Source organism: Schistocerca cancellata, chromosome 1 (assembly GCF_023864275.1).
Source record: "Schistocerca cancellata isolate TAMUIC-IGC-003103 chromosome 1, iqSchCanc2.1, whole genome shotgun sequence".
NCBI lineage: Eukaryota > Metazoa > Arthropoda > Insecta > Orthoptera > Acrididae > Schistocerca > Schistocerca cancellata.
The window spans coordinates 1,032,662,764-1,032,679,274 of NC_064626.1; the positions used below are offsets into that span (position 1 = coordinate 1,032,662,764).

The 16,511-nt window shown below is 42.7% G+C and overlaps 1 protein-coding gene across 3 annotated transcripts in view; it reads right to left on the reverse strand.

Moving 5' to 3' along the window:
* Positions 1 to 16,511, reverse strand: part of LOC126089609 (uncharacterized) — a 446,663-nt gene that overhangs the window by 79,279 nt on the left and 350,873 nt on the right. Inside the window, exon 1 of one of the 3 annotated variants that reach the window (XM_049906925.1) lies at positions 3,177 to 3,258. The exons of the other annotated variants lie outside the window; for them this stretch is intronic. Coding sequence (XP_049762882.1) covers positions 3,177 to 3,178 — 2 coding nt within the window. The 5' untranslated portion in view covers positions 3,179 to 3,258. Of the gene's footprint in view, positions 1 to 3,176; positions 3,259 to 16,511 lie in introns of those variants that run through there. 3 annotated transcript variants of the gene reach the window in all.

Sequence of the window (16,511 nt, forward strand, 5' to 3'; positions counted from 1 at the left end):
ATTTCGATTCATTCTAAACCCGTTTTGTAAGATTTTGACAAATACTACAAAAGACCGAATGATCTGTAGTCAGCCCTCGATTATTACTTGTTTCTTAAAGATTCTGCATATCTCGGTTCTATTTGCAAGCAGTTGCACCAGTTTTTTCTCATATACAGGGATTCCGAAACGGTTTGTTCAAATTAATACAGGAAGTAGAGAACTGAAAAAAAAATTCGATAAGGGACATATGGTATCTGAAGTCAACTTGTAATGTTAGGGGGTATTTTATTAGTGATTAGGGGGTATTTTGTTAGTGATGCTGATGTAAGCTGTTGTGTCGGTGTCGCTAACTGATGGTTGGTTGCATATTTTAGATGTACCTCTGAATGTTAAGACAAAGAACGTACTTCCAGCACGATGCAGTCACCTTCGATAATCGATGGATCGGCCGAGGTGGCTCCGTGGCCTGACCACCATGGTCACTTGACCGCGCTTGTTTGGAGTCCTTCCTCTGGGGGAATATGAAGTAACTGGTGTGTCAAACAGTTGTGGAAACAGGAGGAGAGCTCGTCGCTAGAATTGCTGTCGCTTCTGGTATCATGGCGGACAAGCCAGGAATCTTCGATCGAACACAACAATCGATGGTCCGACGATATACTGCGTGCATACAGGCCAATGGTCGCCCATTCGAGCAGTTTCTATGAATGCCATTACCGTAATAAGCATGCTAAACTATCTTATGTGTAAATCTTCCATAGCCTCAAAAACTACCATTAGGGACCATATGTACCATAACTAAACATATTTGTGTGGATGTTCTCTACTTCCTATATTAATCTGAAAGAATAGTTTTGGAACACACTACACATCACCGTAAATGGAGACTATTTTCCTGTATGTAAAAGTCAATAGCAGTTAGATGTATGCATTGGTCTATGGGGCCTTTATCGCGTTGTCACGGTGCGATTATTGTCCCTCCCTCAGCTGTGTTACAAACGACGGACAAAGGAAGCGGACACACGGAAGTTCGTGTGTCTTCTACAAACGTTGTTAGCACCATTCTTGAGCTGCCGGGAGAGAGCAAAACGCAGCACTAGCAAATATGCACTACTAGTATTTCTGGTGGCGAAATTAGCGGTCATGCATATACTTTCTGCCTTCCAGCGAGGGCCTTTGAACATCATTTGCTGTTAGCGTGAAGCAAAATTCTCGTCCAATGTAGATGCTGCAGTGAGAAAGCACGAGAAAGCCTGCAGTCGACTGCATGCAACAGGTTATAAGGCAATTCCTAGCATCTGACGCTGCACAACACAAATCAACTACTTACCAATCGAATTTAACGTGAGAATATACTGTGTATATAAAGAATTTGATTGTTTACATGGTGCCATTGTACAACGACCGATGGAGAGAAAAAATTAAGGCGAAGAGAAGGGAAAATGAATTTTTTAGGAACACGATTAATATTTACGTACGAGTGGAAATACACAAAACAGAGTGTTTATATTCCATTACGCAAGGTCAAGTTTTTGCAGCAAACACGCTACGTATTTTACCACTAGAGAAATAACCGAGTTATTTCATATCCTGGTTATCGAGGTAACTGAAATTAAAAAAGCAAAGCGAAGAATGCCACGAACTTAACAGGTTAACAAAGAATTCTGGCAGTGCGATCATTCGTAAGTGCCTTTCTGAAAATTATTTCAAATACAGTATGCGTTTATAATTATATGGAATGGTCAAAATACGAACCAGAGACATTTCTCAGTTTCGTGACAGGTACTTCATAGATTATCTTCACAAACTGAGACATGGTCGCGAATAGCACAGTGATCCAGAAAGTTTAAAATAATTTTTTTTACTTCCCGTCTACGATCACAAAATTGTTAGGTACTTAGACTGCCCGTTTCCGTCAGCAACGACTGGTACTGACTTGTTGCTTCCGTCTAAGGACGTAACAATTTTGTGATCATAGACGATCATAGATTAATGATTAGAAATTATAGAGATGCCTTAGCTACCATGATTCGCAAAAATCCATTAGCTTTGTTTTTGTCCCAAGAATTTATCTTTACTTGCAGCTTGCGTTAAATATGACAGTGCTATTAAATTCCTGACCCATGAATTTGGAATGAACCAGAGAAGTGTACGAAATAAGCAGCATCTTCAGCATATGAAGAAACAACCAAAGCACTGAATGAATGGGTTCTATAAAGGATGACTATAGATATTTCTGACCTAATTGCAAGCTGTCTCATCTACCTGTACACCTACATAATTACTCTGTGATTCACTATTAAGTGGCTAGCATAGGGTTCATCGAACCATATTTAAGCTACTTCCCTACCGTTACACTCTCGAAAGGTGCGCGGGAGAAACGAACTCTTAAACCTTTCTTTTATTATGCTGATCATTCCTCCCTATAGAGGTGGGAGCCAACGGAATATTTCCACACTGTTAGCAGAAAGTTAGCGGGGAGTTTTATGATAAGGTCCTGTCACAGCGGCAGCGAAAACTGCCTTTGTTTCCATGACTCCCAACCCAGTTCGTGTATCATATCCATGGCACACTTCCCTTATACAAAAGGAGTTGCCCTTCTTAGAGCTTTTTCGATATCCTCCGTCAATCCTACCCAATGCGAATCGCATACAGCACAGCAATACTCCAGAAGAGGGCAGGCAAACGTGGTGCAAGCATTTTCCAATAGCTCTGCAAATAAATCGCTGTCTTTGGTTTGCTTACCCCATAAAATTAAATATGAGTTCGTTCCAGATAAAATTATTCGCAAGTTTAATTTCCAAGTATTTAATCGTACAATATATAATGTAAACTTTGCACAAACAAAACACCTGTCTTAATAGAAAATTGAAAAAAGGAAAAAAGAAAAAGTTTGTGACGGCTTTTAGTAAAATGGCGCATAGTCAAAATTTCGTAAGAAAAAAAACAACAAAGATTACATTGTTGTTAGTCTTAGGTAGGAAATTTGTGCGCGCTGTCTCACTGGTTAATTGTGAACTTTGATACCAGGAAAGGCCCGCAAAAGCGAAGTAAAATAAGGAAACCCCTTGAGACCATGTGGAGAGGAAGTGATGCTGTTGGTAAACCAAAAAATCAAAATATTTTCTTTTCACATCAGCGGAGAGCTGCTGAGTAATAAGTGACAGAAAGCTGCTTGCAGACGAGCGTCAACTCACATTTTACGGACGGCGTTCCGGTCCTCGAGTCACCGTGGGCGACCCTAACACCGACGGACGAGTACTCGGGGCGGTTGCTGGGACGGTACCGTCTCCAAGCGGCGACGCGGCGACGCGACCACCCTCAATTTACGCCTTCCGCGACGCCAATAAGATAAACGTCTGCTCGTACGCGTGACTCGTCTGAGACGACGGAGCGCGCCGACTTCACGGGAACTGTGGCCGCGGCGACCTCTGTTGGTGCTCACCGCTTCCTCGACGCCTCGTCACTCCAGGCAACGGCTAATTTGATTCTCTTTGCACCTGATTCCGGCAAATAGGTACGCGCTCGATACACGACTTGCTCGATGCTCTGTGGTGTTCACATAGCTGCCGGCGCAATACTGGCTTCGCCGGTAGACCAACAAAAGAAAAGGGAGAGCGCTTTTTTCACGGCGCTAAACTTGTTAGCCTCAACAGTGGAGACGCAGCAACGTTCCTTCCCTGTATTTATCCTCCTACAAAAAACTTTTTATGTTCAGCTGTGTTAAGTATTAGAGCTGGCTGAAATTAACTGAGTCACCATCCTCACTATACAAGTTCCTGCTTGTGAGACCAAACTGATTTTCTAAATACGAATTATACAATATGAGATTTTCACTCTGCAGCGGAGTGTGCGCTGATATGAAACTTCCTGGCAGATTAAAACTATGTGCCGGACCGAGAATCGAACTCGTGACCTTTGCCTTTCGCGGGCAAGTGCTCTACCAACTGAGCTACCCAAGCACGACTCACTCCCCGTCGTCACAGCTTTAATTCCGCCAGTACCTCGTCTCCTACCTTCCAAACTTTACAGAAGCTCTCCTGGCAGAAGTAAAGCTGTGAGGACGGGGCGTGAGTCGTGCATGGATAGCTCAGTTGGTAGAGCACTTGCCCGCGAAAGGAAAAGGTCCCGAGTTCGAGTCTCGGTCCGGCACACAGTTATAAACTGCCTGGAATTTTCAAGAATTATACAGCCGTCTGACTTCTCATTTCTCGAAGATCGAGCATCGGTTCATAAAAATCAGCGAAGTGCAGAGATATCAATTCCGGAATGCTGGCAGCAATAAATACAATTAAAGGAACTATGATTAACTTGGTATGGAGTAAACTTGATCTCTTGGGTTCACATATTTATCTATTGCCGTACAACATTACGGCACGTACGGGAATAAAGTAACAGCACCTCATACCTGAAAATAAACGGTTAAAGAAACGCAAATATAAATTATATGAGAAGTTCATTCCAGTATTTCCTGACTATGAACTTTCACATACACTGACGCGAAAGGCTGAAGTTAGAAGGGGAGGCCGCGACGTTCCGATCACGGATTCGCTTCGAACTTTCGCTTTTCGTAGTCCATTAGGACAACATAATGTGCAAGTACCAAGGCGTAATCCATAGGCGATTTCGAAAAAAATCGCTAGAGAACCGGTGCTTTACAGTCCTGCGTACGAGATGGCAGCGGTCATGTTGATAGCGTTCAAGTTTCGTAATCAGTGGATCGCTGGATCGAGACTGCTTATGTTTTCTTTTCATATATATTTTTTTCAACACTGGTCATATTATTTCATACATATTACATCTGAAAGGTAAATGATGAAAAGACTTAACTGTTTGAATAAACTTTTATTGAATTTGCACTGATATTTGGTTTTTTGCTAATTTTTATTATATCGAATATATTTATAACTATCGGCTAATAAACGATCAAACGCAAAAAGTTTTCCTGAAAATTTATGTCTGTCATGGTTTCCGAAATCCGTTATACCTTAACTTCCTGGTAGGTTACAAGCATGTGTCGGACCGTGACAAACTCGCGACTTCCCGAGTTAGAGTCTCGGTCCTGCACACGGTTTTAATCTGCCAGGAAGTTTCATACCGAGGACTGTTTTGCACCTGGGCATTTCGATCTGAAGACACAGGTTTCAAAGAAGAGGAGCAGGTTTGGAAAGTCCAAGTCTAACATAGATAAATAAATATGTAAATAACTTTATTCAATAACACAGCGAGTTACAATATGCCAGAATTTGCGAATAGTGTACGATTAATCGTCGGTTGTGCTTCGACATTACAAGTTGCAGGATAATGTTTTCCATACAGACACGGAAAACATAAAACGACATTACTACACCGAATGAGTGCACAATCAATCTGCGGATTTTCTAATGGGAAAGAGAGCTCGTTGGCATTTTGAAAAATCTCTCTTCCTTCTGACAATTTGGATGAAAACCACGCGTAGATTTTCGTAAATATCAGGGCCGAAATTTGGTGCTGTGCGCTTGAATGTATTTTAATAGTATCTTTACGAGAAGCGATTTCTCGTTCGTTGTCAATCAAATATAGAACGAGTCCGAATGCGCTTGATAAAGTTTATAACTTGCCTATAAAAATAATGTTCGCATATTTGTTTACTGATAAAAATTAGTAAACAGCGAAATGACATTGGGAACTCAATATACGTTCAGGCAAACACACATGTCTTCTCATCATTTTACTTTTAAAATGTAATATGTACGAAATAATATGACCAGTGTCGAAAAAAATTAAAAAATTAGTGGGACTCAATCCGATGATCCTCCGATTATAGAAACGCTAAACACAATACCGCCACCAACTCGTTCTCAGCGTCGCAAGGCACCGGTACATCACTGACGCGTAAAACTTCTCTTGTGATTTGTTCGACATCTCCTAAATAGTACGCCTTACTACTGGCACATCGTGGCGTTCTAATGGACTATTAAAAGTGGACAAAGTCTCAAGTAAATTCGTGATCCGAACGTCCTGGCCTCCCTTTATAAGTTTCAGTGCCAACCTCGTAAACCTCCCTGAAACAAGGCACTTTAAAAGAAAACTATGGGTCCTCCAGTCTTCTAACGAACCCAACTCCCCCTTTCCTGCCGTAAATTTACACTAAGTTCCCTTTGGCGCTTTACCTCACGCTGTCTCTTCGCTTTTCCGTCTCCCTATGTAGAACTGGCGACCTCTTCTTTCTTACCGCTTACGCACTGAATCTCCCGTTTATTGCTGCGCTTGCCATCAACACTCGGGGCGCCACACCAACCAAACAGCGAACGCTAGTACTCTCCCCTCCCCTCCCCTCCCCTCCACCCCCCCTACCTGGTCATGCTTCCTTACCCCAGCACTTCTTGCTCTTTTGACTGGCTGTCTCTAATGTCCATTACAAACGATATCTTTCCTACACTTTAAAAACTAAACCAACACTTTTTAGCTAACGGCACAGTTTTTGCATTAAAAAACAACTACTTAGTTGCTACAGAGACTGTGCGATACCTGTAGAAATTAGACAAACATTAGCATGGACAGTTTAACATTCCTGTGTCCATCGTTACATTGGCTCTTCAGCCTGGCCTTTAACCCACATGGTGATAGGAACAGAACAGACTTTTGCCATCCGATTAAGGTCCCTGTAAATGATCCATCATTAATGGTTAGGTTTAACAGAATTACAAAAATTATATTACGAGGGTCGGTCAAAAAGTAATGCCTCCCATTTTTTTTCTACTTAAAGAAATTAAGTTAAGTGAAAAATTTGAATTTGGCGCCATTCCTCAAACCTTCTTCTGCAATCCACTGCAGTAGTAACTTTCTGTGTCAACAGGTGGCAGCACAGCAGAAGTTTGTAAGATGGCCGACATCGATGTTCGTTTGAGACAGCGTTGTGTGATTGAATTCTTGAATGCAGAAGGTGAAACGCCCATACGCATTCATGAAAGACTGAAGAAGGTGTATGGTGTTGTGACAATGGATGTCAGCACTGTTAGACGATGGGTTCGTCGTTGTAAGGAAGCTGAAGGGCAAACACCGTTGACTGACGAAAAGCGGAGCGGCAGGCCGGTGAGTGCAGTGACTCCACACAACATTCAGCAAGTTGATGACATCATTCGTGGTGACCGTCGGGTGACTGCAGATGAAGTGTGTCGCATTATTTCTCTTAGTAAAGGCAGTGTGATCACGATTATTAAACAATTGGGGTACTCAAAAGTTTGTGCACGGTGGGTTCCAAGAATGTTAACCGATCAGAATAAAGAGGCAAGGAAAACAATAGCCTCCCAACACTTGAAGCGCTTACGTTTGGAGGGAGATGAGTTTCTGAAAAAAATTGTGACCGGGGACGAAACATGGGTGCATTTTTTTGAACCCGAATCAAAGAGGCAGTCAATGGAGTGGCGTCACACAAGCTCGCCGAGGAAGAAAAAATTCAAAACTGTGCGATCGGCAGGGAAAGTTATGGCAACAGTTTTCTGGGATACAGAGGGTGTGATTCTGGTTGATTTTTTGGAGCAGGGATGCACAATAAATTCTGTTCAATACGTCACAACCCTCAACAAACTTAAAGCACGTCTTCAGCGAGTTCACCCAACAAAATCAATGGCAGATGTTCTTTTGCATGACAATGCAAGACCACACACCAGTCGTCACACCTCTGACGAGATTGTCAAAATTGGATGGGAAGTTTTGCCTCATCCTCCATACAGCCCTGACCTGGCACCATCAGACTTCCATCTGTTCGGGCCACTAAAAGAAGCTCATCGTGGGATTCATTTTGAAGATGAGGAGGCCGTCAAAACATCCGTGCGTCAATGGCTTAGGAAGCAGAGCTGTGATTTTTACCGTGCTGGGATACATGCCCTTGTTCAAAGATGGACCAAAACTGTAGAGATGGGCGGAGATTACATTGAAAAATGACAAAATGATCCTCAATGTTGTGGTTTTCAACCTATGTAATTGCATTTAAATTTCCTGACAATTAAACGTAGAAAAAAAATAGGAGGCATTACTTTTTGACTGACCCTCGTAGATATGCTCATTATTAGATCGTTTTTATTGTTCACTGTGCGTTGGGTGAGTAGGGCGAGTATTTCACTATAGGACATCAGATCATATTAAAGAGCATGTTGTTTACGGCTGTCACAGTTTCTCGGTTCTAACCCCACATCCGTTTCCATTCAGCCAGCATCCTTACTGAATGTCTCTGAGCAAAATTGCCTCATAGCCACGTCCTCTTTTTTCTTCCTCCTTGTGGAGACCAGTTCCAAATATCCTTCTGTCACATGTCTTCTCTCGTCTCTGAATTGCTGAGCTACAGAAACTGTTTTGTTCCTGTTGCATAAATTATCTTTTTGTTAGCCACCGTAGGCCATCCTCTAAAGCCACATTCTTGGAAAGTCCACTTGTACTGCCAGTAGCCTGTCTCATTCAGCTCCGAATTCCCAATGTAGCAGTACTCCCATCAAAATACTTCTGGACTATTTGCTTTGCCCTTTCTGTTATATTGGATTGCCTCTCCACAGAACAGAATTTAGTGGTCATATTGCTGTTTTCTCTTGTCGTATTTTGTTATTTATTTCAGATGCGTCTCTACTATTAGATAAGAAAAATACTGAAAGGTATCTAAAAGCCTCACCTTTTTTATTTTTACCGTTTCAGCGACTAGATCTTCCACGTTTCACGCTCCAGCTCTCTTCGTGTTATTCCTTTAGCGTTTGCAGCTTGTCAACATATTGTTAAGATCAGCGTAGCGGGAGATTTGCGTAAAATAAGTGTGAATATTAAACTTTATTGTTCTGTTATTTTAAATGTATACTCAGTAATGTGGAGAGTTATCGTTAAGTTAGGAGAATGAATTAAAAACAGTCTTCGTTTCACTGTTTAGTTTGCTTGAGAGCGGAAGCTACTGTCAGTATGAGAACAGAACAGTTGAGTGCAGATTGATGTTTGTGCTCCGGCACGGAAATTTGTTAATTTAGGGGAATGTCGGTACGTCATAAAGCAGTGGTGGTGGTGGTGGTGGTGGTGGTGGTGGTGGTGGTGTCTGAGTTATGAGGATTTTTCGTCGTTAATGCTTCCTTTGATAACCAACCAATGCAGTCCGAGACAAGTTAAAAAAATCGCATACGACAGATGCAGATGAAAGAGGTAACCGTCTTACCAACTGAAGCTGTTGTTCTGTAGGAAGAAGCCTTGGGTATAGAACGGTTTGTATAATCCGACCCTTAATGTGGCAGGATCTGTAGGATGTCCCAGAAGGAATGGTCAATATTCAATGCCAGGAATATTTATGAATTTTCGAATGATATTAAGGATACACCAATCCCAGCTGGAGCTACATTGGTTTCATTTGACAATGTTAGCCTGTATACCAAGGTCCCAGTAAACGAAACGTTGAAGATTATAAGGAAGAACATGCTAACATACAAGAAGATTACCTGAAGGGGAAATAGTAGAACTCTTGGAAATTTTATAAGTCGTGTTGTAATTTAATTATTTTAAATTTAACGATAAGACTTTTTTATCAGAAGGACGGACTCGGAATGAGCAACAGCTTGTCGGGTACTTTAGCTGGGATGTTCGTAAATGAGCTAGAAAATAAGTTTATCAAAATCCCGACGTCTCTGAGAAAAAAAAAAGGTTCAGATGCCTCTGAGCACTATGGGACTTAACATCTGAGGTCATCAGTTCCCTAGACTTAGAACTACTTAAACCTAACTAACCTAAGGACATCACACACGTCCATGCCCGAGGCAGGATTCGAACCTGCGACCGTAGCAGCAGCGCGGTTCCGGAACGAAGCGCCTAGAACCGCTCGGCCACAACGGCCGGCTCTGCGAAATAAACTCTCTATTACAGATCTTATGTAGACTACATCATACAACTGTACAAAGGTGACGAAAATGAAATACGCGAGGTAGCAGAAGTAATCGCTGGGATGCACGAAAAATTAAATTCTCAGCAGAACTGGAAGAGGAAGGAAGTATAAGTTTTTTTTGATCTTAGGCTAACTAAAAGAGATGGAAGGCGTAAGATTAGTTTATTTAGGAAGACGGCGGCTACTGATACGATTATAACTGTGAAATCATGTCGCTCTAAAAAGCATGAATGGGCATACTTCAGAGCTATGATCAACGGGATGCTGATACTACCACCCACTCCTAACGACGAAATGGAAGAATTAAATGTGATCAGACAAGTAGCCAAGGCAACCGGGTATAAGGACCGTGATGTAACGTATTTCCATAATAAACTGAAGTCAATAATACGTGACAAGGAGGAGACAATAGAACCAGAGAACAAGAAGTTTGTTGCTATGTCATACAATGGTTCATTTTCAGACACAATTACACGGTCTTTCGGAAAAATGGAAGTGAAAATTAGATTTCAGACAGAAGGTACAATTGGTTCTAGGCTATGCCGCAAAGTTGGCAACAGCAACAACAACAAACATTTAGAATCTGGTGTCTATAAAAGGAACTGCCAGAACTGTGACAAGTTTTATATGGGTCAGACGGGAAGGAACTTGAAGACTCGCTTGCTTTAGAGAGCAGACGTACAACCAAAATAGGAGCGCTTTCGGTGCACATTTAGATAGAGAAAAACATTCGGCAGGAAACATGCAGGATAATATGAAGGTGTTGCATAAGGCGCCCAAGTGGAAATTACTAAACCTACTCGAGGAAATGGAGACTTAGGTACACAGAAAACGGCAACCAGAATTACTGCTGCAGAAACAGAATGAGTTTGGCCTGAAGGCGTATTTTTATGTATACAGATATCTACTATACTCCATTCTTCATAAGAATAAACATGTAAAAAAGCACAAACGCGATGATTCGTCAGAAGCCATAGCACACATACACTGGTATTGTTAAGCTCTTGGAAGTATGTCCTACTTATGTATAAGATATATTATTACTGTTACGTTACATGAAACGTTAAGGTATTCAAATGTATTAACCGCCATCAACGTTTTTCTTGAGCACGCTCTAGCTACGTAGCTTTCATTTAAAAATCGTTTACAGTAGCAGTCTCTGCACTGTTGTGATCCGATTGTGGCGATGTTAATACGTAGTAAGAAAATGGCTGAGGCTGCTTCCCGTTACTTAGTGAAACAGGTGTGTGGAACGCGGTTAAAAAGTGCGGAGAAATAGACTGTTTTTAATGTTTTTCATAAATTTACAGAAAAAATCGGCTCTTAAGGTTTCCGAGGGACTGTATTACAAATAGCCGCAACACAAAGGCACACTGAAAGCTACATGTAGTTGCAACACAAAGGCACACAAAGTATAGCGGAATCGGTAGCATAGTGGGTAGATGATTTGCTGTAGGTCGAGTTTCTCTGGTTCAGATCTCACAGTAGTCTTTTTCCCCTCGTTCGATTTGCAATACCTACATCTCGTACTTCTAAAAGTCATTATTTTTCATTGAATAATGCACATCAACTTGTTTATAATCACACATTGCACGCTGAATTACCGTTTTCATTTTAAATACGAAGTCTTAATTATTGATATTTTTTGAATGTCTGTTAATAAAGGTTGCTTAAATTAAGAAAACAATAATTTTAAGGCAAAAATTAAAAAGCAAATACTCTTTACTTGGACTATGTCCATTGTTTTATGCCGCAGATGTAGATAAGCGTCATAGAAACATGAAAAACAATCATTTTCACAGGATCGAGCACACTATACAAACGCCGCATTTTTACATTTACCATTCTACCATTACAATATGAACCCAACAGAGCTGAGAGCCGAGAAAAGGGGGTTTGGCCCGACAAATACCAAGAAGGTTAAACTGCCAGACGTACTGGAAGTAACGCACGCAGCATTTTCACGTTTCACTGCCGAACGCTGGCGGGATATAGAACGGCACGTCATAAAAGACGTCTCGTTACCAACGCAGCAGAAGACAGTGAACAGTGACGTGTATTTGGGAATCCTGGAGGAATTATAGGTAAACTTTGCAGGATGTCAGTTGTGTTACTTTCAGCAGGATGGTGTAACATGCCACACATCAGTTGCATCATTGTTTGGTGTGCATGAAGTGTTTACAGCAGAGGGAACAATCGGCAAAGGCTTGTCGCCCCCTCGGTCATGAGACTTGTCCACTCGCGACTTTTACTTCTGGGGACTGTTAAAGGGAAGAACGAATCCACATACAACTGGAGAACTCTAGAGCAGGATCCACGATGTCATCAACAGCATCATAGCAAAACTGACAGAGGTGTATCTGAATCTCCTCAAGCCTGCTACCATGTGTACTGAGGTGGCGGAGAATACTTTCAGCACCCAGTGCGACGGTGAGCAGTCATATTCATTACATTACATTTCATTTTATTTTATGTTCATGTGTTGATTTTACGGGCTGGTTTTACGTGCCGCACCCTGTACAATCGGAACGTTGTCATTTCAAGCATTGTCTACGACTGTGGACCTCAGTGTAGGGAAGTAAACATTATGTGCCTGTGCTCAGAGCTAGAGAGTGTGGCCTTGCTGAAGAAGAACGCTACTGCAGAGGAAAGGGCAGTTTGTTGTGGAGACGGTGTGAAGGAGGCGTGGAGGCCAGCTGCGACCAGCCGGAGGTGGAGGTGGAGGTCCCTCGTTTGCAGATCGATAAGCGCCGCTGCCACCGCCACCGCGGCCCCAGAGCCGAGGCGGACGTGTCGTCGGACTGCCGCACACCACGTGCACACCGCGAACATCCTGCTGCGCTGCTATTATGCAACGGATACAATGCAGTTCGCTGAAATGGAGTGGCGAATGAGCTTTCCCCTCATAAAAAGTGGACGCACTTGGCACGCTGATTCGGACGCACAGTAACTACACTCGTCACAGTTTGCGCGGGGCACGTACCACAGAAGAACCGCGGTGAACCTTTTAGCGTTATGTACTCATCTGTACCTACTACGAAGTCACCTGCCGAGATTTTCTGACTGTTACGGCAAATCTCAAGATTTGATAGTAGATAGACTGACTTACGAGGCACACTTGTGTATATGATTATGAAGCAGTTGATTGAGCGTATATTCTTACGGCTATCCCTGCTAAGTTGGGGGGGGAGAGGCCATCACTGTTTTTATAAACATATTTTTCTACTTTCATATATAGGGTGGTCCATTGATAGTGACCGGGCCAAATATCTCACGAAACAAGCATGAAACGAAAAAACTACAAAGAACGAAACTAGTCTAGCTTGAAGGGGGAAACCAGATGGCTCTATGGTTGGCCCGCTAGATGACGCTGCCATAGGTCAAACGGATATCAACTGCGTTTTTTTTTTTAAATAGGAACACCCAATTTTTTTATTTCATATTCGTATAGTACGTAAAGAAATATGAATGTTTTAGTTGGACCACTTACTTCGCTTTGAGATAGATGGCGCTGTAATAGTCACAAACGTATAAGTACGTGGTATCACGTAGCATTACCCCAGTGTGGGCGGTATTTGCTTCGTGATACATTAACCGTGTTAGAATGGACCGTTTACCAATTGCGGAAAAGGCCGATATCGTGTTGATGTATGGCTATTGTGATCAAAATGCCCAACGGGCGTGTGCTATGTATGCTGCTCGTTATCCTAGACGACATCATCCAAGTGTCCTGACCGTTCACCGGATAGTTAACGTTATTTAAGGAAACAGGAAGTGTTCAGCCACATGTGAAACGTCAACCATGACCTGCAGCAAATTATGATGCCCAAGTAGATGTTTTAACTACTGTCGCGGCTAATCCGCACGTTAGTAGCAGACAAATTGCGCGAGAATCGGGAATCTCAAAAACGTCGGTGTTGAGAATGCTACAACAACATCGATTGCACCCGTACCAATTTCTATGCACCAGGAATTGCATGGCGACGACTTTGAACGTCGTGTACAGTTCTGCCACTGGCCACAAGAGAAATTACGGGACGATGACAAATTTTTTGCACGCATTCTACTTAGCGATGAAGCGCCATTCACCAACAGCGGTAACGTAAACCGGCATAATATGCACTATTGGGCAACGGAAAATCCACGATGGCTCCGACAAGTGGAACATCAGCGATCTTGGCAGGTTAATGTATGGTGCAGCATTATGGGATGAAGAATAATTGGCCCCCATTTTATAGATGGCAATCTAAATAGTGATTTCCTACTTAATGTTCTACCAATGTTCTACCAATGTTAGTACAAGATGTTTCACTGCATGACAGAATGGCGATGTACTTCTAACATGATGGATGTCCAGCAAATAGCTCACGTGTGGTTGAAGCAGTATGACAGGTGGATTGGCCGTCGAAACACCATACCATGACCCGCACGTTCACCAGAACTGACGTCCCCGCATTTCTTTCTGTGGGGAAAGTTGAAGATATTTGCTATCGTGACCTACAGACAATGCCTGACAACATGCGTCAGCGCATTGTCAAAGCACATGCGAACATTACAGAACGCGAACTACTCGCTGTTGAGAGGAATGTCGTTACACGTACAAGGTGCATTCAAGTTCTAAGGCCTCCGATTTTTTTTCTCCGGACTGGAAAGAGATAGAAACATGCGCATTGTTTTAAAATGAGGCCGCGTTCATTGTCAATACGTCCCAGAGATGGCAGCACCGTACGGCAGATGGAACTTTACCGCCAGCGGCGAGAATGAGAACTGTTTTAAATACTTAAAATGGCGACGTTTTCCTTACTTGAACAGCGTGCAATCATTCCTTTTCTGAATTTGCGTGGTTTGAAACCAATTGAAATTCATCAACAGTTGAAGGAGACATGTGGTGATGGAGTTATGGATGTGTCTGAAGTGCGTTCGTGGGTGCAACAGTTTAATGAACGCAGAACATCGTGTGACAACAAACCAAAACAACCTCGGGCTCGCACAAGCCGGTCTGACGACATGATATAGAAAGTGGAGAGAATTGTTTTGGGGGATCGCCGAATGACTGTTGAACAGATCGCCTCCAGAATTGGCATTTCTGTGTGTTCTGTGCACACAATCCTGCATGACGACCTGAAAATGCGAAAAGTGTCATCCAGGTGGGTGCCACGAATGCTGACGGACGACCACATGGCTGTCCGTAGGGCATGTTGGCAAGCAATGTTGGCAAGCAATGTTGACGCGCAACGACAGCATTAATGGGGCTTTCTTTTCATCAGTTGTGATAATGGATGAGACGTGGATGCCATTTTTTAATCCAGAAACAAAGCGCCAGTCAGCTCAAGCAGATTCACCGCCACCAAAAAAATTTCGGGTAACCGCCAGTGCTGAAAAAATGATGGTGTCCATGTTCTGGGACAGCGAGGGCGTAATCCTTACCCTTTGCGTTCCAAAGGGCACTACGGTAACAGGTGCATCCTACGAAAATGTTTTGAAGAGCAAATTCCTTCCTGCACTGCAACAAAAACGTCTGGGAAGGGCTGCGCATGTGCTGTTTCACCAAGACAACGCACCCGCACATCGAGCTAACGTTACGCAACAGTTTCTTCGTGATAACTTTGAAGTGATTCCTCATGCTCCCTACTCACCTGACCCGGCTCCTAGTGACTTTTGGCTTTTTACAACAATGAAAGACACTCTCCATGGCCGCACATTCACCAGCCGTGCCGCTATTGCCTCAGCGATTTTCCAGTGGTCAAAACAGACTCCTAAAGAAGCCTTCGCCGCTGCCATGGAATCATGGCGTCAGCGTTGTGAAAAATGTGTACGTCTGCAGGGCGATTACGTCGAGAAGTAACGCCAATTTCATCGATTTCGGGTGAGTAGTTAATTAGAAAAAAAATCGGAGGCCTTAGAACCTGAATGCACCTCGTATTGCCAAATTCATTGAGGTTGACGGACATTATATTGAGCATTTATTGCATTAATGTGCTATTTACAGGCAATCACGCTGTAACAGCATGCATTCTGAGAAATGATAAGTTCACAAAAGTACATGTATCACATTGCAACAACCAAAATAAAATGTTCAAACATACCTACGTTCTGTATTTGAATTAAAAAACCTACCTGTTACCAACTGTTCGTCTAAAATTGTGAGCCATATGTTTGTGACCATTATAGCGCCATCTGTCACAAAGCGAAAAAAGTGGTCCAGCTAAAACATTCATATTTCTTTACGTACTACACGAATATGTAATACAAAATTGGGTTGCTATTTAAAAAACGCAGTTGATATCCGTTTGACCTATGGCAGCGCCGTCTAGCTGACCAACCATAACGCCATCAGGTTTCCCCCTTCAAGCTAGACAAGTTTCGTTCTTTGTAGTTTTTTCGTTTGACGCTTGTTTCGTGAGATATTTGGCCCGGCCACGATCAATAGACCACCCTGTATGTGTGAAGTTAACGGCTGCCTTTGAGCTCAAATGAAAAACCAGTCCTAAGCAGAGAAGGGAAGGGTGGAAGGAGTATACACTGAGGTGACAAATGTCGTGGTAGCGATATGCATACATACAGATGGCGGTAGTATCGTGTACGCAAGGTATAAAAAGACAGCTGATTGGCAGAGCTGTCACTTGTACTCAAACGATTCACGTTA